Source organism: Strongylocentrotus purpuratus, unplaced genomic scaffold, assembly GCF_000002235.5.
Source record: "Strongylocentrotus purpuratus isolate Spur 01 unplaced genomic scaffold, Spur_5.0 spur5_scaffold_13, whole genome shotgun sequence".
In the NCBI taxonomy this organism is placed as follows: Eukaryota; Metazoa; Echinodermata; class Echinoidea; order Camarodonta; family Strongylocentrotidae; genus Strongylocentrotus; species Strongylocentrotus purpuratus.
In genome coordinates, this window is record NW_022145598.1 from 5,972,483 (window position 1) to 5,995,417 (window position 22,935).

At 36.5% G+C, this 22,935-nt stretch overlaps 2 protein-coding genes across 2 annotated transcripts; both read left to right on the forward strand.

Annotated features, from left to right (window-relative positions):
- The first annotated feature begins 278 nt into the window (after positions 1–278).
- On the forward strand, positions 279–9,546 carry LOC574667 (UPF0573 protein C2orf70 homolog A). Its single transcript, XM_796718.5, has 4 exons — positions 279–520; positions 953–1,226; positions 1,728–1,840; positions 7,907–9,546. The coding sequence occupies exons 1-4, from the start codon at positions 450–452 to the stop codon at positions 8,061–8,063; spliced, it is 615 nt and encodes a 204-aa protein (XP_801811.1). The 5' UTR covers positions 279–449; the 3' UTR covers positions 8,064–9,546.
- Positions 9,547–12,321: 2,775 nt separating this feature from the next.
- LOC105441767 lies at positions 12,322–17,081 on the forward strand. Its single transcript, XM_011673210.2, has 2 exons — positions 12,322–12,765; positions 16,138–17,081. The coding sequence occupies exons 1-2, from the start codon at positions 12,633–12,635 to the stop codon at positions 16,689–16,691; spliced, it is 687 nt and encodes a 228-aa protein (XP_011671512.2). The 5' UTR covers positions 12,322–12,632; the 3' UTR covers positions 16,692–17,081.
- Positions 17,082–22,935: the final 5,854 nt, after the last annotated feature.

Below are 22,935 nucleotides of genomic sequence, written 5' to 3' on the forward strand. Positions count from 1 at the left end.
TGCTACACGAGAACAGTTTTTTTCAAAGCCCAACTTAATTTTTGGATTAATAGATTTAAGATATTTTTGGATTAAAACATATGAAAATCTACTCAACTAGATATTTATAAGAAATTTATGACTCAATATTAGTATTGCATAGAAATATGTGTTCTATTGGTATCTATAAACAGTTATTAAGTCTGAAAAAATTATAGTATACTGTATTCTTCTCAAATAAAAGACTAGCTGTTACTTCCGGGTTCTCCATAGCTACCGTACCGCTGTACGTACACAAAGTAAAATGGGCTTGTCAACATAACCATCACATGTGCCAGAAGCAGAGCGAATACAACAAGCTCATCGAGTAACAGCTGCCATTGGCATTTTATTGTTAAGGCTACAATTAAGATAAGATATTCTGCACATTTATTTTCTCTTTCATTATCGGTGAAACTAAAGAAATAAAGATGTCTCGAAGCGCAGGAACTCTTCAAACTACTCACCAGGCAACATATATCCCTCCCAGATTAATGCCAGGGTAAGTGAATGTCAACTCAATGCTGCAGCTGCAATGCCAATGCAATGCAAACAATAATTGGCCTAGGTCTATTTATGATTTTCAATGAAATGTATGTATTCTTTAACATTGTTTATCTTAATATTAGATAAATGCATACACGTTTTCATTATAGAATTTACATGTACATGTCGATCTAGATGACAGATCTTTATTTTTTTAGATTTACCAAACAAAATGATTTTACAATTTTATTTTTAGTTATCAAAATAAGTTGGAACTTGTGACTTGTGTTGTGGATGATCTAGTACTCCGTACTAGATCTAGAGACTTATCAAACAGATTTGCATTAATCTTTGCAGATATTTCATACCATCTATTTTAGAATAATTAATAACTGAGCCCCAAATCTGCATGAATACAAAGTCATTAACAGCTGTTCCAATTTTTCAGATATAAAGGCCACTGCCCTACAATGAAGTTTGACTATGGGGAAACGTATGGAAATGCCACTGCTAAATGTCTGCAAGACTATCGATCCACAACCCTGAACAACAGCAAGACCAACTATTCTAATGGAGGCCAGTTCCCAACAGTCTACACACACAACCCAGACCAAGTGATTGGAGCTAGGGATAGGACTAGGGAGAGATTCAGAACAACACCACAATATTCCCTCAGCAACGTTAATCATGACAGGAAAGAAGATATTAACCATTTTGATAAGGTATGTACATGTATGGTAATATAAAGACTTATCCAATTGTTTTCTCCTATTAAATGTATTCAGACCTTTAAAGATGTCGATCAATTAATGCTTGCCAGTTTTAATTATTTTTGTGGATGGATGCTTCAAAATAAAACTCATGCTGCTAAATGACAGCAAAACTAAATTGTTGCTTACTCAGTATTGGCACTTCTAAATGGGTTCCGTCATAAAACTATCACTCAGTGTTAGAAATCAGGAGTTCTTTTTGAAGAACATTTAAATGAAAATTACAAAATATCAACACTCCCAAGTCCCAAATAAGACAACTGCAGCAGGTTCAAAACACTTGTGCAGCCAGATGAATGTTCTATCTTTGTGGAAGTACAAATGTACATTGCATTTTATTTCTAAAAATTACAACCAGTTGGGCTATCAATGCAACATGCAGTTTTTTGTAATGCCTTTGATACAAGACCCCTTGAATAGTATTATTAATCAGACTGTTCTCTCTGCATTTAGCTTGCTCAGGAACAGAGGGAACACTACAAGGACAGAACAGGAACAGTCGGCCGTGTGAATGAGTTCTTGATTCCCCGTTCCGCTCAAGAGATGTATCACCAGGATAGCGCATTGTAAGTTAGTGTGACGGTTTGAAGTGATGAGGGCGCACATTGCACAGTTTGAATCTATTGCACATCTTGGGCCATTATATATTTAACCCTCATTTCTCTTCATGTATTAATTACTTGGCTGATTTAAGGGCTCATTTGTACAGATTAGCAGTGCGTTTGATTGAATACCAACCACCTTGTAAGACTTTCAAGCCTGCATTTAAACCGTCGTTATGCCTGCTCAAAATACGAAACTGGCTCTTGTGTCATTTTCAGTTTTAAGGAATGTGATAATGGTCATATTTTAAGAAAGTCAGCAAGTAATTACTCTTACATAAATGAGTACTGTAAACGCTGTTATTATCGCGTGATTAATTTTTTCAGGCCGAGCGACCCCAAAACATATTTGCAGGTTCTTAAATTTACATTGCACACAATTCAGGCCGTTCAAAACATGCATCAGAAATCATGCTTGTATTTTTGTGAGTTCTAAAATTTGTGCTTGTTGATCTTAGCGCGGAATCTGCAAAAATTAATGTACCACAAATATTTCTACTTTTACAGTATGATCATACAAGTATGAGTAAATCTAACCACTGCTACCTGTAACATTTGGAGTCCCTGGTCCTCATCATTGATAGTGTGTTTACAGATGTATTCATAATATAACTGCTAGTGTTTGGTCACATGAAAACTCTTCAACTTTGAAAGAAGATGTATTCTCAACAAGTCAAGAGAATGAAATGAGCAGTGAATATGGATACAGCTGTAATTTTCTTGCATTGTGTGGATTTCTTTGTTGTGATGGAAACTAATTTATCTCTTTTCATACTGAAATATTCTCTTTGTATATATTTACATGTACTGTACCTCAGTAATCATATCTGCATAGTTTTGTGTTGTCATTGAACATCATTTGCCTGTTCGTTAACACTTCACTTTGATTTTTGATGAATTCCTATATACATGAAGATGAACATGTAGTATTGTAGGATTGTAATTAGTGCCTATTCAGATATGTTATTATGGACTTACTGGTATGTTTTAATGTCTGTTTGTAATCTATAGTGAATTTTTATAGTCATTATTTGTATTTATGGAAGTTTTTGGAACCATCAATGTACCATGTGAGACGATGAACTCATAAGATTAAAGTTATAGAAGTAGGTTTTTCAATAATCTTGATGCATCAAATGATAACTTTCAAGAAGTAAGGTAGTTTGACAAGTCTTTTTTGTTTGCTGATCTTTTAAGATTGTAATCAAGGTACGTACATGTACCCGCCCTACAGGAAGGCAGTACTTATTATATTCAGTAGATACATGTACAAGTGCGTAATGTAATGTAATGTACATGTGGGCTTTCAGATATCCTGAGCATGATTTGTTGAATTAACAGTTTTGATACTCATAAACCTTTTAAAGAAATAGGAAAACAGTAATTACTCATCATATACCAAGTTAATATCTCATGACACCAATGTTATTCATTCACATTTCTATACTCTCATGTATCTTTGAATTCACAGCATTCTATTGTGGTAGAGATAATACAAGTAAATTTTGTAGATTCAATCATATTTGTTAAGTTAGTAAGACACATGTAATCATATCATCTGTAAATTTGCTGCATCATGATATTTTCAACTTTAATCCCATGTCCATGTACATTATTGAAGGGCAATCCCGCCCTTGTGATAAGTTCATTTGCATGAAAGCACGAAATAAGACAAACAAGAATGGCAAAAGTTTGAAATATATCAGACCAATAATAAGAAAGTTATGAAAGTTTGGAATATGATATCGCTAAGTCTATACGAATTTCAAATTGGTAGTTTTGTCAGTGGATTGTGGCAAAGTCGCAGATAACTCTCCTATTTGTAGCGTACAATATATAATTAATTTCTGTTTTTGTCCTACATGTGCCTTCAACCCTAGGGCACTACTCGAAAAATATTATGGATAGCATGTTATTATAGGTTCTCTAAAGAGAAAAGATGCTCCTGAGTCATACATTAAAAAAAAAAAAAATTGTTTTGTGTGTTGGGATAAATGGGAAGTTGTCCACCACTACATCACAGAGACATTACCGATTCAGCCAATTTGAAGAGCCCATACCTATAGTGATTACAACTTTCAAAACTTTATAACCTTCTCATTTTGTTTCATATTTCATTCAAATTTTCTCCAGGCTACTGCCTACTTTTTCTTGCTTTCCTTTTAAAGTACATTGTAATTTTCTATCAAGATTGTCTTCCCTTTAACTACTTTGTTGCCATAGCTATATACTGTAAACACTATTTATATTATTATAGTACTGTATGTCCATATGTCAAGCAACATTTGTAGGATTTCTCGGGATCTTTAATAATATTATTTGGAGACACAATAGACAGCATTTATTAGAATCTATATCATTGTTAAACATTTTGAATCATGATATACTGTCCAAGCTATCTGGCGAACAGAGCAACAAGACCAAGCTCTGTAATTATTAGGATCTCTGTCCAGTAGTGCCGTACATGTTTGTGCCATCGAACTGGATCGACCAAATCAATTGATTCATAATATATATGCAATATTTTTACCCGTAACATGAGAGTAATTTTAATAGTTTCATACTATTAATTAAATTTTAAATGGGGGCACGCTACAAGAGTCCTATCTCGCACCCCAGGGCAACGTGTCTGACACGGCCGGTTGTAGCAACTACTCCGAAGATCAAGATTACATTAATCTTGATCTAAGGAGACACGAACGGACGTCCAAGCTATATTGTTATATCATATATTCTGACAGTCTAAACTAGAACCTATTAAATTCATATATGAGTGAGACAAGGTAGATTCATTTGAACTAATTGGTATGGTAATTGGTAATTATATGAACATGTTGATCATATTTAATTTGCAAGTATTGTACATGTTATTTGTTATTGTTATGTAAATGTTATTGTATGTTTCTTTGAAATGTTTAAACAACTCATTGACAAGTTTTATGGAGACTTTCATATATGTGTAAGTTAAAATGGACCACATTAGTATATATTTATATTTAATATTTGATCTAATAAAGTTGTTAATACTTAAAAAGTATATGACTTCAGAAGTATAGATGATCAAATGTTGTACATGAAAATTTAATAAAAGTCTTTGAATTATATAAACTGTCAATGATTTTTAGCGCAATCTCTGACGTTTTGAACAGAAAGAGAAATAACATTTTGTACCGTTCAAACACTCGTGACTTTGTATAAACAAACATTAATTAACAATATATAACTATATACATCTCGAAAATATGCCTCCCCCTCCTCAAACAAAAAAACAGTACAGATTTGTCCAAAAGATGTTCGTGATAGTGGTTGACGATGCAGCGCAAATCTCATAACAGAATTGGGATTAGATATTGTAGATGATGTAGTTAATAGGTTCTTGGCATTTTAATAACATGATATTTTATCGGATGCATCCATATCAAGTTTCAAGGTAAAGACCAGTATTGGAAACGCCCCAATTTCAAAAAATGAAATGGAAGCTCTCATTACTAATCATGTGAAAGAATATGTTTTGACTAATACATGATGATAACAAATTTGCCGGGAAACAGCCTACTATTTCATATATTTGGTAAATTTGTTTCTCTCATGGTCTGTGAGAGATATAGGGTAGTCCCATATACATCTTTTTGTGTATAGTGCTTGTAACTTTACGAAGAATGGGCCAAATTTCTTATCATTTTGATGATTCCAGAACCTTGCAGATGCTAGATGCTAGATGATCAACCTTTTCTGATCGATTCCACAACGTCTCTTTCACAATGCAATCGCATGACCATAACTGGTCTTTACCTTTAACGCAATGAATCCAGGTATTTCTTTTTCAGTTCAGTCTTTATTCATTCTCCAGTTTTAAAATAAAATATACAAATACTAAATTATTTACTAAAGCACTTAAGAGATAAAATATAATGTACATTAAATGAATTTATACAAAGAAGAAGAATAGGGACCAATCCAAAAAGTCTAAGGCTCGACAGGTTGTCTTTCTCATAAGTGCACTTTCTTCCTTCTCATCAGTGCTTCGATGAATGTATAGTTGTATAGTTTCCTGTGTTCTGATTGGTCAAAACTATACATCCATTCTACGGATGTATAGTTGTACGATCTACTGGCATGTACGCCTCGCCATTGACGCTTTCTTGTGAAGTCCTCTACAAATAGTACAAGCATTAGGAGAGACTTGGTAATGAGGATTAATGCTTTAACATAATGGCACTGGCGCATGATCCCATCGACTTGGTTTCGATTCTGAACCCTGAACCTCCCGGTTACAAGACCACTGCTCTACGCTAACCGAGCCATCATGCCTTCTCATAATAGCAAGTTAATCAAAATGACCCGGGAGGGGGGAGGGTTCGATCTATGGACATACTTTCCATCGATATTGCCATAAAACATTTCAAACGTTGATTCGACGAACTTTGTGATGTCAACTCTCTGATACGATGGGAGATGTGTTTTGTGAGGACGCCAACAATATACCTCTGGACAAAAACAAAAAAGTTAAAGGCAGACCCAGTTCACTCTACCCAACTTTAACCGTGTCCAGGTGTAAAAACCATGTAAGTCTTTCATCCCCGCTCCCCCCCCCTCTCTCTCTCTCTCCCCCTTCCACTCTCTCTCTCTCTCTCTCTCTCTCTCTCTCTCTCTCCCTCTCTCTCTCTTTCTCTCTCTTTCTTCTCTCTATTACCCCCTCTCTGTTTGTCTAGTTCTCTCTCTGTTCTTGCAATTATATCCTCTCTTTTCTGTTGGGCACATCGCCCCCCCCCCTCTCTCTCTCTCTCTCTCTTTCAAAAATATCTATGTCTGTATTATGATTTTAGCATGAACTTTTACTATGAATATGAAATAACATCAAATACGCATGCGTGTGTTGCAAAAGGTAAGATATTTACCATTCAATATCTGTATTTGCAGTTAAAAAGCAATCGTTTTTTTTTTTTTCTTCTATTAGACTTGAGCTCTTTCTCGTGTTTTTGTGGACTGTGTTAACATTTTCAATGCACTTATTAACCTCATTGTTAATATCAATTAATATTGCGTTTAATATCACAGTAGTATTAAATCTCCATGATCATCACAATGCTGTGAAGCGTCCCTTCCACAGAACAACTCTTAATTATTATTTTTTTTTAATAATGCTCTTAATGTTGGGGTGGTGGTGTCAGCCCCTTTGATCCTAATAATGTAGTTGATATCACTCGTTTTGTTTGGTTTTATCATGCAAAATTGTTTAAACACGTGCGTTATTTTCCAAAATTATTGTGTCTAAAATGACTGCAGGCGGAATGATACCGTCATGGTATTACTGAGACCCACCTTGAGCCGTACTGGGAAGTTCCGTTAATAAAGCCATATACCAATACACAGTTTCTAACAAAGCATTGGTGGCATGACATTACCCCTGTCTGGAATCAGAACCATTTAAGTACGAGGCGGAGGCCTGCAGCCTCCCCCCCCCCCCCCGGCTTATAGTCGGGCAGTGAGGTGCCCGGATAGTTTTTACATTCGGCCAGGAAGTGCCCTATAATAATGTACGTAGTTTCGGTCATTTGTGTGTCAGCCCCCCCCCCCCCCAACCCTCGCAAAAAATGTGCTTTTACACCCATGATCTAAAACATTCATGAAGTGTATTATATGCAGGGCCCCAGTAGAAGTGTCGTAGTCGTCGAGTGGTTTAAGCACTTGACTTGAAATTCAAAGGTCGTGGCTCGATCCCCGACACGACAAGACATTAATCTACATTTGCCACTCAATACCCAGGAGTGAAATGGGGAACCGGTAGGATGACGACAACAGCTGTGTTTAATTGCTTATGCCCTCATGGTGACCATATGGAATAGGAATACTCCCCAGGGAGTGGAGATGGTGCATATTTCGTGCGTGAATGAATCTGATGACCGGGTTTATGATATCTGTTTATCGATTAGAGACGGTATTTCGTATTAAGCGCTATATAAATCCAGATTATTATTATTATTATTATCATCCATTACTATTTTTTTCTTTTCTTGTGATCATTGACAGAATCGACGAGCATGTGGATATGCGCGAGGAAGCATCGACGAACATGGCAAGGAACATCCCAGTTGAGCGGATGTCCATCCCTCCCATCAGGACATTCAGTAAATCATCAACAGTTCGTGATAGAGCAATGCGTGATGTCCATTATGAGCACCGCTAATACATAATATGCTGCCACGTATAGTCTGTATACTTGTTGATGTAAATAGGAATTAAGAATAGGACACTAATAATAAAGGACACTGAATATGAAAGGGAAAAAGACGGAGACGATAACATATATTATTTTAAAGCCTTTGATTTCCATGAAGGGTTTATTGGTATACAAACCATAATAATATTTCAACCTTATCACGTATACAGAGGGGATACAAAGATTATCTTTCCATATCAGGACACTAATTAAAGCTCTCTTCATATTTTAAAGACATATTTAGATAAAGAGAGTCATGAAAAGTGAAATATTTCTAAATGTTGGTCTTATGTTCATTTAATTTACTCTACTGGCCGACTGATATATTAAAAACAAACGGCTAAATACCAGAGCCAGTATATAGAGCGATAAGATGTACAGTATGTATTAAAGCTGCAATGATTTTACCCTAGAAACATTATTTTATTTGTGTGTGATTGTATTTGAGATGAAGGGGCGTCGTTTTATTTGTAAGAATCTACTTCTTCATATCAACACCCACATACACACACCGCATTTTTTTAAAGCAATGAATAAGTCTTTCATTACCATTTCAAAAGTCTAGAATTTTAAGATAACTTTGCATGATCTTTTTGAACTGAGTATTTTCAAACGATTTAGACCTACCACTGAAAAAAAAAATAGAAATTAGATAAATAATAAAAAGGATAACTGATTCTATATTAGAATGTACATGTATATTTGAGGTTATAATGAAAAATGTACGACTGATTGTGCGTGTGGGTGTGTGTGTTAGTGTTTCTTTGCGTACAAATCACCCCTTGATATATTTATTTCTGATATTGAATTTATAGATATTATTCCATCCTAACAGAATTGAGTTTTGCAATCTAGATGGAATATATATGTCAATGATTATTTTGGTTATAACAAAGACAAATTGGGAATTATGCTGATTGGATTGCCATGGAATTAATCGATATTGAATGCAATGCAATAATAATATTTAATTGATTTTGAACTTGTTTGAATTCCTTGATAGTTGTATGTAATATTTTATTTCCATGTTTTGGTTTGTTTGATGCGATATAGTAATCTGAATTTATTCTAATTTCTACTGGTAACATTTCAATACTTAAAATTATTCCAGTCATGTATATCTAGGATTCATACTCAAATGATAACATGCATCATTGTTTAATATACAATATTTCTACCCGATGTTTCTTTGCCATTATCCTAAAGTGTGGTTATTTCGTTTAATGTGCAATACATGTGCATTGTACCAACTTTAGATTGTATGTAGTACATTATGCCAATTCGAGCTTGATTTATTTTTCCGTCCAATGCTATCAAATCAATTATGAAGAGGAAATTATGCAGATTTTCAATTTGTCATTTTGTAGTTCTTCAGAAGCAATGCCATTGATGCATCGTATTGTTTATTTAGAATGAGCTTGTAAATAAAATATTGTACGATTGTAACAATGTGTCACCATGAACGGTCATAATAGTCTTGTAGCATTGGGCATGGATGTGATGATTACGAAGATGATAATAATCATAATGGTGATGATGGTGATGAATGTAAAGACAATATGACGACAAATATGATAATGATGATTATGATGATGATGACGAGGATGATGATGATAATGATTAGGATAATTATGATGACGATCATGATAAATATCTCTCTCTCTCTCTCTCTCTCTCTCTCTCTCTCTTCTCTCTCTCTATCTCTCTCTCTTTGTGTGTCTGTCTGTCTCTAATTTCGATTGAAAATGATGCCCACCCGGCCTGAGAGGAAAAATTACATATTCTGATGGTTTATGTTCTGCCTCAGATGCCCATTAGACACCACCTAACCCATTATACCACACTTTTCCCCATTATAACAAGTCAAGATGAAAGGTTTTTTGTGAAAATATCAACAGACTGTCTGCTTTGCTCTTTTAAAAAAAGTTGCAGTTCTGAAATAAATGCTAACATTACTGTTCATGTCGATTGCAGACCCATTCAAGTATAAAATATGCCCTTTTTACCCTCATCATCGACCATATCTCTTCTATCCTTTAGTTCAGGATGATGGCAATTTTGCCCTCATTTTTAAAACAATATTATCATTCGGTGTTAAAGCTTATACATATATATGGTATATCATGTTCGCGTGTGATAGAGTAACGTTTTCAACCATGTTCACTCTTTAACCCAAATCTGACTCAAGTGGGTTTTGATATGCCCCTATCAAGATAATTTGGCTCAGTAAAGCGTGTATGGATTAATTTCATCAATGAATCATTTGAAAGCATATCAATGCGGCGTTATGAAAAGCAAGGAATTATATTTCTTTTTCACAAATCCGTTTGTTTTCGAGTTTCATTTTTTCTTTTACATTAAACAATCTATTATGAATATAAATAGCTATGAAAATCTGGTTTCATCATAAAAGGTTATAAAAAGTTGAGTTAACGAATTTATGGCTTTGGCTCAAAATAAATCCATATTACGATAATAGACTACGAAATAAACCCCTCCATCAGCTAAAAAAATTGTCCAGGAATTTGTCAATATTTATATCGCGTTTAGTGATTTTTTTTTTCAATCACGCAAACTGATAGTCTTTCTTCAAAGGAAACTCCCACTTATTACAACAGAAACGTATCATAAAAATGCACCGAATAACATGCCAACATTTCTAAGAAATTCGAGTGGTGGAAAGTTTTGACAAATGGCCAAAATCAGTGACAATTATTTCCCATTTTCCATAAACATCAACCGGCCCAATTATACGCATATATGGACCGGTTGGACATGATGCACATTCTGTCTTGCCTAACGAAGCTTTAGGACGCCCTCTGATGAAAGCAAATGCATTATATTTCATAATTATTGCGATATCACAAAAGGTGGAGAAAAACTAATTAAGTTATATTATCATAGAAGTAAGAGAGAGAGGCTATATGAGTGAGGGAGGGATAAAGAGATTGGGATAAAGAGAGGAAGAGAGAGGGGGGTGAGCCTAAAGAGAGGGAGAAACAAAGAGCGCAACTAGAGATCTAGAGAAAGAGGGGATAGGAGAAAGAACACGAGAGGCAGAGATATGGAGAAAGAGGAAAACGAAAGAAGGGACAGGTGAGATATGGAGACTGATAGAAAAAAGAAAGAGAGGAAGAGAGAGAGAGAGAGAGAGTGAAAGAGAGAGAGAGAGAGAAGATGTCAATGGGGAGAGCCATGTGAGAGAGAAGAGAAAGATAGGGGTTGGGGAAGAGCGTTGCATGGTGGAGAGAAGACGGGGGAATAGTTAAATACATATAATCTAAATAGAAAGATAACAGTGCACTTTGTGCTACTTAGACCCCAGTGAGGGGGGGGGGGCGTCATCCAGTCTTATTCTTTGCTTTTTAGAGTGAGGAATAATCGACAAGAGAGTCCGTTTTAGTGCATTGAATTTCAACTATTAACGATCTCCCATTACCTCAAGCGATGAAAAAGATGTTTGCTCAGTGGCGGATCCAGGGGGGGGGGGCCCGGGGGGCCCGGCCCCCCCCCCCTTGAGAAAAAAATCATGTAAAATCACGTGATTTTTACCTTTTTTTTGGGGGGGGGGGTGCAAATTGAAATTTTTTTGAGGATCAAAAAAAAAATGTGCTCACTACCCCCCCCCCCCCCCCCCCCCCCCCCCCCCCCCCCCCCCCCCCCACTGAGCGAATTTCTGGCCGGCGTGTTTTTTCAAATTTTCGGGAGCAAAAAAAAAAAAAAAAAAAAAATTGTATTTTGTACCTCCGCCCCCCCCCCCCCCCCCCCCCCACTGAGCGACTTTTCGGCCGGCGCGATCTTCAAATTTTCGGGAGCAAAAAAAAAAAAAAAGTTGGGCCCCCTCCCCTAAGAAATCCTGGATCCGCGCCTGGTTTGCTGCATTTGATTACCAAGAACGTCCCAGCACAATATTAGCCGACCCGCGCAAAATCCATGAAGACTTGTTGCCATATCTATGCAGGGGCGGATCTAGCTTTTTGCAAGGGGGGGGGTTGACCCAGTAGTGGCTCATGGATTTTCCCAAAATTGTGCCGTTTTACTCTTTTACTTTTTTAAATATTTAAAAAAAAAAAATTCCCACTTTTTTTTCTTCTTCACTTGGCCGCCCAAGGGGGGGGGGGGACCGACCCCCTATATCCGCCCCTGCTATGCACTATGGAAGTTGCACCCTACCCTCTCAAACAGAATAGAAAGCTTAGAGCTTCTCTGAGCTTGCCATTCGGGTCAATCAAACTCCTAGAAACTATTCGCACTTTCATTAAGAGAGAGGTAATGAAAAGTTCATGAGTTCATGAGTGTGAGACCGGTATGGTGACTACAAGAGTCATTTATTTACCTTGATTGTGGTATTATTCTTATATTACATGCACAGGAACGTTTCTCCGTTAACGCCCTTCTACATACCTGCATAGTGATACGTATATGTGGCATAAGATTATATGATTTAATAATCAACTTCAACTCCAGATTTGGTTGAGAATAATATCACCGAGTGGAATAAAAACTTAATCAAGTTATACTGCCTCATCAACGACAATGATTTCGTACAGGAGCACGATGTCACTAGCGATGTTCATCACGACATCGATGATTACGATCGCTGTCATACACGGATGCATTTCAATGAGTACAGACTCTACATTGAAACCCAACTCCTACGATGGTGATGGTAAATCATTTCTTTTCATTTCATCAAAGTTGCTGATATTTTTTATTCAATAACTACAGTAGACACCGAAAGAATCGTCAATATTATTTTGCTGAATCTCATAATGAAGTTGTCGATTTTGATGATAGGAAATATCAAATATCCATATACAGGCGCTGGAAATGAGGACAGATTTATCATCTTAAATTTAAAAGAGGGAGGAAAAGTATTTCCCCCGCAATTCCGTTAGTAAAATAATTACATATGCGGTAACACTCGAATTTCAACATTGCTATATTAGAATATTCTGGTTAATAATAGATTCAGCATTCAATATGGCCAAGGCACCCCTCATGAATTGAATGTGAACGGATTTTGAATGATACTGCAGCAGGATTATATTTACAAATTAAATATGTAAGTTCTTCCTTATAGAGGTACAAAGGAATCTTTAAGTATTTGTTTTAAATTTCGGGGAATGGGCTGTCAGTCGTTTAGCAGATAGTGACTAGTTGTGTGGTATCTCAAATTTGAGTCGATCGAGCCTTTTAGCCAACTAAACATGGCGGAAAGCCCAAACTTTCCCGAAAATGTCGATATTTCAATTTAGAATCTCAATTAGGAAAAGGATACAAATATGAAAGTCCAAATATTACTCTCTTTCAATTTCTAATCCAAATGAAGTCGTAGTCAATGATTAACGAGTGGTGATGACGATATAATAATGATGAGTAAATAGTGATGATTGTGAGCTTCATAGTGGTGACGATGAGTTAGAAAGGCATGACGATGATGAACTAGATTGTAGTGGCGATAAGTACGATAGTGGTGCAATGAGTTAGAAAGTGATGACGTTGAGATAGATAGCGCTAAAAATGAGATAGATATTGGTGACAAAGTAATAAATACAGATGACGCTGAGATAGATAGTGATGACGATTAAGTAATGATATGTAAATAGTGACGGTGAGCTGAATAGGGTTGACGATGCGTCAGTCAGATGGTTGTGACGATGAGGTAGACAGTGGTGGCGATAAGTAGGATAGTGGTGACGATGGGCTACATAGTGGTGACGATGAGATAGATAGTGGTGACGATAAGTAAGATAGTGGTGACGATAAGTAAGATAGTGGTGACGATAAGTAAGATAGTGGTGACGATGGGCTACATAGTGGTGACGATGAGATAGATAGTGGTGGCGATAAGTAGGATAGTGGTGACGATGGGCTACATAGTGGTGACGATGGGCTACATAGTGGTGACGATGGGCTACATAGTGGTGACGATGAGTAAGATAGTGGTGGCAATACGTAGGATAGTGGTGACGATGGGCTACATAGTGGTGACGATGAGTAAGATAGGTGTGACGATGGGCTACATAGTGTTGAAGATGAGATAGATAGTGGTGACGATAAGTAAGATAGTGGTGACGATGAGCAAGATAGTGGTAACGATGAGATAGATAGTGGTGACGATGGGCTACATAGTGGTGACGATAAGTAGGATAGTGGTGGCGATAAGTAAGATAGTGGTGACGATGGGCTACATAGTTGTGAAGATAAGATAGATAGTGGTGACGATGAGTAAGATAGTGGTGACGATAAGTAGGATAGTGGTGACGATGGGCTACATAGTGGTGACGATAAGTAGGATAGTGGTGGCGATAAGTAAGATAGTGGTGACGATGGGCTACATAGTTGTGAAGATAAGATAGATAGTGGTGACGAAGAAATAGATAGAGATGACGATGAGGTAGATAGCGAGGAAGATCTAGTAATTATATGTAAATTGTGACAGTGAGCTACATAGTGATGATGATGTTTTAGATAGTGGTGACGATGAGATAGAAAGTGGTGACGACGAGATAGATGTAGATGAAGATGAGCTAGATAGTGATGATGATTAGTGAGATAGTGGTGACGGTGAGATATGTAGGGATAACGAGGGTTAGATAGTGGTGACGATGAGATAGAAAGTGGTGACGACGAGATAGATGTAGATGAAGATGAGCTAGATAGTGATGATGATTAGTGAGATAGTGGTGACGGTGAGATATGTAGGGATAACGAGGGTTAGATAGTGGTGACGATGAGATAGAAAATGGTGGCGACGAGATAGATGTAGATGAAGATGAGCTAGATAGTGATGATGATTAGTGAGATAGTGGTGACGGTGAGATATGTAGGGATAACGAGGGTTAGATAGTGGTGACGATGAGATAGATAATGGTGACGACGAGATAGATATAGATGAAGATCTAGCAATGATGGGTAAATAGTGACGGTGAGATATATAGTGATGAAGCTGAGATAGAAAGTGACGAAGATGAGATGGATAGTCGTGACGATTAGTTAGATAGTGGTGATGATGGTTTGGATGGTGGTGACGATAGGTTAGATAGTGGAGCCGATGAGTTAGATAGTAGTAAGAATGAGATAGATAGGGATGACGATGAGATAAATAGGGATGACGATGAAATTGATACTCGTGAAGATTAGTTAGATAGTGGTGTTGATGAGTTCAGGGGCGTACGCAGGGGGGGGGGGGGTTGGGGGTTCAAACCCCCCCCCCTTGGTATTTTTATGTATGTAAACCCCCCTAAAAAAAACCAAAACCCCCCCCCCCCCCCCCCTTGGTTTTTTTTTTTTTTTTTTTTTTTTTAATTATTAAAAAAAAAAAAAAAAAAAAAAAAAAATTATACCCACGGTTAACCTAAAAAAGGTGACCTTAACCCCCCCCCCCAACGAAGGAAATGTCAAATTTTGAAATTTCGAGACCAAAAAAAAAAAAAAAGTGTCCGCTTGCCCCCCCCCCCACTGAGCGACTTTTCGGCTGGCTGAGTCGTTGCGATTTTTTTTGGACTCCAAAAAAATTTTTAAAAAAGTGTCCGCTTACCCCCCCCCCCCCCCCCCCCCCCACTGAGCGACTTTTCGGCCGGCGCGATTTTCAAATTTTCGGGAGCAAAACCCCCCCCCCCCCCCCTTGAAAAAATCCTGCGTACGCCCCTGGATGAGTTAGACGGTAATTACGATAAGTTGATAGTGGAGACGATGAGTTGATAGTGGAGACGATGAGTTAGATAGTAGTGACGATGAGTAGATAGGGATAACGAGCAGATAGAAAGTGGTGACGATGAGATAAATAGAGATGACGATGAGTTAGACAGGGATGAAAAGAGTGAGATAGTGGTGAAGGTTGGATAGTTAGTTGTGACGATTAGATAATAACTGATTTCGAAGAGTATATACAGCAAGTGAGAACGATGAAATAGTGAGTGTTGACGTTTTTTTTTAATAATCACAATGAATTGTAGCAAAATAATGCCTTAAATCATTTAAACCTAATAATTTCTCAAATCAATGTATATTTCAATTTTTCCATTTCTGCATAAAGGAGAGTTTTTGGAAGTATGGCAAGGGTCTGTGGAGTTCATCAATTTCTGGTGCGGCATACCCGAATCATCATACCACTCCGACGAACCAGAAGATAAACGACGGCGACGACGAGAAACTTTAGACGATGTCGACATCAACAAGTACAGTCTCGATCACTCTCTCGTTCTCTTCCGTGGCAAGTGCTTTGAGTTTGGCCCGGGTAATGACTTGATGTATGCAAGGGGAGGTGTCGGGAGGATGGCTGAGGATTGTCCGGTTACATGGACCCGTATTGGACAGAGTAAGTGCACTATGAAGGAGGCCGAAGACATGGCTGCTATACAACAGGCTCAACATGAATACCATCTCTTATGGAATAACTGTCATCATTTTACAGAATGGCTACTTCATAAGTTAGTTAATAATCAATGTTCAGTTAACATAGCAAATGCAAATGACGATGATGACAATGTAAAAGAAAAGAAAAAAGGGAAAGAAAAGAAAAAAGGGAGAAAAAATGGGAAGTCTAAAAGGAGAGGAAGAAAAAGTAAGGTTCGAAGGAGAAATGAGTGACAAAGATGAAAACAAAAATAAATTAATACGTATAAAAAGTGAAGGGAGGCATTTTTTGAGATACTTGTTAGCACCTTAAATGATTAGATAATTGATAGCAGTAGATTCAGCATCAATGTAGAAACACTTATCGACGCTCATTATTGTTATGCCTACTTTCTAACAATATTATGAAAAAATATTCATTACCAATATTACAACAAAAAATTGTTTTCATAGTTATTGTGTAGCAGAGAATGAAAAAAACATCAGATATAATATAGAGCAGTAAAATGTAGAATAATCTTTCTTCGATAGGGTTAAACTTTGATTTTGTATTTTTCCATACGCTATGTTTTTGTTTTCTTTCGCGCGAAGTTGCTTGATTTCTATAAATTGTATCGTATGTGTAGCGGGCGGCGGGGGAGGGGGGGGGGGGGGCTTACTGGCTTTTACCTACACAGTTTGAAACCTTCTCAGTTAGAATGAGGAATAATTACCTCTAAATTGTTTGAACAAGCCAAGTCAAAAGAATGTGAAAATCACCAAGGAATGACATTCAGAAAGTAGGAAATAGGTCCTTTTGTGGGAATGTTTTCATAAAAGCATGTTTTCAGACCAAACAAGTGAACGAATGTAGAATACCAATAATTTTTCACACGCTAGCGACAGCCTTTTATCGTCCTAAGTATTACCCTCTGCCTAATGATGTTTACATTTCCACTCTCTATGATGATGATGATGATGATGATGAACAGCATTTGTATGGCGCCATATATCTGTTTCAGAAAACATTCAAAGGCGCGAGCTCCTCCAATACAATTAGCATTTAAATGCATCATAATCACAACTGTTCTTTAGTTCGCAGTTTTGAAAAGTATATATATATATATATATATATGAGAAAAAATAAAGAATTTGTTAGGTCTAAAATTCACACAATATTGCTTACACAATCCAATAGTGAGCCGTTTTTTTTTTTAAAGACCCCCCCCCCCCCCCCCCCACCTGCCCGAGAATGATATATCGAGGGAAAATCGCTAATCGCTTTGCAGAGAATTGTTTTTGCTGTTTTATATTGTTGGACTATATTTTTATACGAACCTGTAGGCCTACTTATATTTAGTCAAACTTTAAAGAAGTTTCATGACTCATGACATTGAGAAAATTGTGTTGTGCGAAATGCTTATTTTGATATCGTTTGTGTTGCATGAGATTCCCATATTAGTGAAAAACCGTAACAATAAAACATTCAAAATATTCTTACTATTTTCCGTGTTACCGATAATTTTTTCTTATCTGTTCTGTTTATTATCTAAGGCAATTTGAATAAGCCATAAAAATCACATTGAAAAGTTTAATATGAACAGTTAGAATAAACTTACATGTACATGTACGTCCTCTTTGAGACAGCTATGAAATCCGGGTTATGGCAGGTACATTCGTAGGCCTATACGAGGAGCGTTCAATTAGTTCATATAGCCCGACTTTGAAGAGAGCTACCCATTTCTTTACTGTGGAGTAGGCAAGCATTGTTCCCTATGTTGCCACCAGCTCCTCGTGGATATCCTTCAGCTCCTTCTTCTGGAGCACCAGAAATGCTGAAGAACATCTATTTAATTTTGTTTAAATTCCCAGGTACTCCGATTTGAAAGGCTGCTCTTATACCGAGAAGGGGGTGCTGCTGTACTTGGGAAGATGAAATATTAATAAGAAATAATTAACCAATTTCGGGGGGATTTCCAGGCATGGAATCTTCTGTAGCTCATAATAAGTAGTAAGGTCAAAAGCGAAAAGTTGGAAAATGCACTGCTCTTGTTCGGCTGTGCATTCTTCTTTCTTTGAAAAGTAAAGGGCTGTTGTGTTTACAGATGAGAAACATACACTCTGAAATAATACAAACATGCATAAAGTATAACGTTGAATAAACATGCAAGCACTAAACAAGCACGAAATACATTTCATTTCACATGAATTCATCTCTGTCGAAAAAAAAGGCGCTTTAACATATTATTATAGAATTCCTGCTTTCAACATTTGTTGAATGATGCATGCTGCCTCAGAAAGTTGATGACCAGATAGAAGCTAATCTTGCCCAACGTGTCACCATAGTGCAAGAATTTCATTTTCAGATTCTTTATAATTTAGCCCCACAGACATTTACGAAAAATCACACTTATGTCAAAGAAAGAAGAGTTCTCTGCATAACATTACCCGTGTCTACTTGTGGATTCTGCAACTTTTCACTATTGACCCGGCCTGCCACGTAATTTAATATACTGTTTACTCCATGCATGGCCGCAAATCATACAAAATATGGTATAATCTTAATTAGGAATAAACACACTTATTAAACGAACTATTGATGATGTAATCGATAAAAATTGAGTTTCCAATTTTCTGAGGGGTATTAATAGTTCTTGAGATGAGATATCGAAGACACATGCAACTTCATGTTTGCGACACATATCAGGTCATGCAATATACATCTAATGACAAGAGATGCACGAGAGTAGTAATGACTTTGAATGAACAATTACAAAAGAATGTATCAGAGGCGGTATAGGAGAGCCAAGCAAGACATGGAGAGGGAGGGGAAAGAAAGTGAGATTGAGAGTACGGTTCATTCAAAGGCCAGTCATAGTCGATCTGTCCTTTAATGGAAGCAGAGTAGTTTCACACGGGGTAAAGTTCCCTCGATAAAATCCGAACCTTTTGAATTACTCCGATCCTGAAGGCATTAAGGTCATGGCAATGTCGTTCACCCATTGTCATAGAAATTCTCTTTTTCAACATTATGTGAGAAAGAAAAACGAAAAGAAAAAAAAGGGAAAAAATGGTTCACGGCATACGCATGCGAGCTTCTTTTCATGTTTGGTTAAATATTTTTAGATATTTGTAATGTTACCGACATAGAATTCTTTTCATAATTTCAAAAGTAGCGCCAAGTGCTTGCATACTTCGTGGCGTGGATATATTTATTATTAAGGTGCTTTCTCTTACTAGGTACTTGAAAGACATTAGCAAGTTTCGCTAAGATCTTATTGAATGAGTCAATTAAGATAATGTGATCGATGTAGTAGGCACACAAGGTCGACGCTACAATGTTTTGAATGGAGGAACAGGACAAAATTTTCTAACAAGCAAGCAGGCAACAGAAGAACAACAGCAAAAAAAATAATATATACTTGTACAAAGACATAATGGCAAAATGGAGGGGGAAATGGGGGGGGGGGGGAGCGGTCCCCAAACCAAACGAAAATGGGAAAATGTACATTCTCAGACCATTCATCTTTATGGGGGGGGGGGGGGGGGATGAGCTACCCAACTCTTTCTCACAAATATAAACTTCAAGGGTGGTATTCTCGAAAGCGGACTAACCTTAGTCCATGGTTTGATCCACCGTCTAAGTATGGAATGCCAAGTGTCTATATGAATATGTTTTTGAATAATTTAATCTGTAACTAAATTAAAATAAAATGTAATAAAATAATTAATAAACAACAATATAACTATGATATAATTATGTTATCATGGTAATTGAGGGACATATCAAATTATTTCAAAAATATATTCATATGGACACTTGGCATTCCATACTTAGTCGGTGGATTAAACCATGGACTAAAGTTAGTCCGCTTTCGAGAATATCACCCCAAGTGTACATACACATCCCTATATCTTCCACAATGAAACATAGATAAGTAAAACAATGTAACTATTTTGTACCAAATGTATAATACAGTTTATTATATACAAATTCCTATTGTCAGTTTGATAAGGGGATCAAGCTATTTGACAGGTTTTTACACATTTCTACATAGGTATTGTGCTGTCACAATAAATAATTATAAAAAAGGACTGTTCAGTACATATTGACTCTAGTGAGCCAGAAGGGATCTCTAAAGTAATAACATGTTAATGCTCGACTGGCTCTCTGAAGACTGCATCATCTGTTGCTTTCTGCAAAGTTTTGTTAAAAAATGCACTTGTGTTCAGAAGCTTTTGAATAGATTTTGGTCGTGTGTCTTCAATGTAGCACTGTTAGTTTTTGTTTCCATCACAGCCAAGAAGGGAATATTCATATACATGTAGTAGCTGCACTATATATAAATATATATTGATCTAATTCATGTCATTATTATTATCATTATTACTATTATTACTATCATTTTTTATAACTCATATGAAATCATGGAATTTTACCATTATGTATTTGCTTCATTAAGCTGGCCAAGTTTTAAAGAGACGGTGAACTAGAAACCTTCATGATTAGGACAAGTGACACTACAAGTTACTGTTAGATATGATGAATAGTCAGAAAGGTAGTTCTCTCCTTATATGCAGGCACAACCCCTCACCGATGAATATAGAAGAAGTATAGGAAAGTTCATACCTTAGGCATTTAAATATGAAAATATTTTGGAAACAAGTCCAAAAGTTTTCCTGAACTAGTACCCTGATTGGCAAAACAATCATGCCTGCTATAATACTTGTCCTTAAACTTTCTTACATATTCAGTGAAAGTTACTACTGAAAAGATAATTTGCGATGTAAATGGCAAACATATTCAATTTCCTGTCAAATTCAAGTGAGAAGCAATGTTTCTCACATCCATTCACGACAGAATTGTTATCTTAATGTTTGCGCAAGGTTCATTTCAGGAAATGCCTCCAAACAAGAATTGGATTGGTCTGGCTCTAATGAAAACACTGTCAAGTGCAAATGAAAGTTCAAACCCAAGAAGGTCACATCAAAGTTCATGGGGGGGGGGGGGGGGGGGGGGGGTCAAGTGGAGCTTGATTGAGCAAAAATTACCAAACCAAACTATCTAAATTAACTATGAGTCCATCAGAACTATCAAATGACTTTTTGGTAACCTCTCTTCCAGTTGTTTTTAATCACTCATGCATGAAATGTGTATCATATGAGTCGCATCAAATGAAAGAGGATCTACGGTTAACAAATATGTGTCATTTATCAATTATAATTGTGATTAAGTTATGATAAACCATTGATAATTCTCGGTTTCGTTTTTTCTGGGACGCACTGTATATCGAAATCTCCAGACACAGGTTAAAGTTGTTTCATTCAAACAACCATGAATTATAATACTAGGCTTTATACATTCTGGGCACAGTGCTTTTGTCAACTTTAACAAAGGGCTACATCAATGGTTTTGCAAACTGCATTGGATGTTGGCAAGGGAAAATATACGAACTAGGTACATAATTGTAATTATTAACACAAGTCAAAATACATCTTAAATCATATCATAGTATAAATCAATTAAATAATCATACATTAACAAACAAAATATAGTTGAAAAATGCAGGAGATCGCCATCTTAAGCTAGAGTTTGGGAACGTGATGGCAGCCTCAGGAAAGGAACCTATAATATGGGGGACCAAACATACAATACCTTTATATATAATCAGAAAGAAATTAATTATAACAGCAACATAATGAAGGAAATGGATGTTCTAAAAAGGCTTAAAATGAAATGAGTCAACTTTAATTGTGTATAATTATGTCTTTTGTGAAACGTGTTATGTTCTTGTTTATGTATGTGCATGTGCAACTGTGTGCGCGAGTGCTTGCGTTTAGAAACCTTGACTTTTATTATTTGTAATTGTATGCTGATAACAATTTACGCTTCATGCTAGCCTTGGAAGAATAGATCATAGTTCATAATTTAACAGTACTTGGGAGACTATTCCATAGGTCAGGGCCATGGTGTCCGTTAGGTTTAAGCAATTAGCAATATGGGGTTTATCAAATGAAAGTTCAGTTCTGAGTTTTGTGTCAGATAAGAATGGATTGTAGAGTTTATAACAAACGTGTTGTGGAATGGCGGAGGACGCTTTTTCTTTTCAAAAAAATAGATGGGATTTAGTTTTGTTTATGCAACTTGCCAAAACAATATTTCAATAATTAATATATGGATGTACCATTGAATTATACAATACGAACAGAATCTGTTTAGTTAAAATTGTTTTCATTTCATAGATAATTCCTACACCATTAGATATAGATGTTGTAATATTATGTAAATGGCCATTCCATGTTAGACATTCATCAATAAATCACTCAGAGAAATCTAGAGTTACTTTTTTGTTTTAAGGGCAAGTATTAATCAATAAATTAATTGTCATATCTGCTGTTTGGTGTACATTGGGGGTGTTTGAAGGGTATAAAACGAGTTTTGTTTATATTTAAGAGATAACTTATTGCACTAATAACCATGTGGACACTTTAGGTAATT

Excerpts from the sequence above, each read along its gene's own strand:
- LOC574667 (XM_796718.5), top strand. The coding sequence starts at position 450 with ATGTCTCGAAGCGCAGGAACTCTTCAAACTACTCACCAGGCAACATAT. Across the intron at positions 521-952 it reads CCTCCCAGATTAATGCCAGG|ATATAAAGGCCACTGCCCTA; the intron begins GTAAGTGAATGT and ends CCAATTTTTCAG. Across the intron at positions 1,841-7,906 it reads TATCACCAGGATAGCGCATT|AATCGACGAGCATGTGGATA; the intron begins GTAAGTTAGTGT and ends GATCATTGACAG.
- LOC105441767 (XM_011673210.2), top strand. The coding sequence starts at position 12,633 with ATGATTTCGTACAGGAGCACGATGTCACTAGCGATGTTCATCACGACA. Across the intron at positions 12,766-16,137 it reads CAACTCCTACGATGGTGATG|GAGAGTTTTTGGAAGTATGG; the intron begins GTAAATCATTTC and ends TTCTGCATAAAG.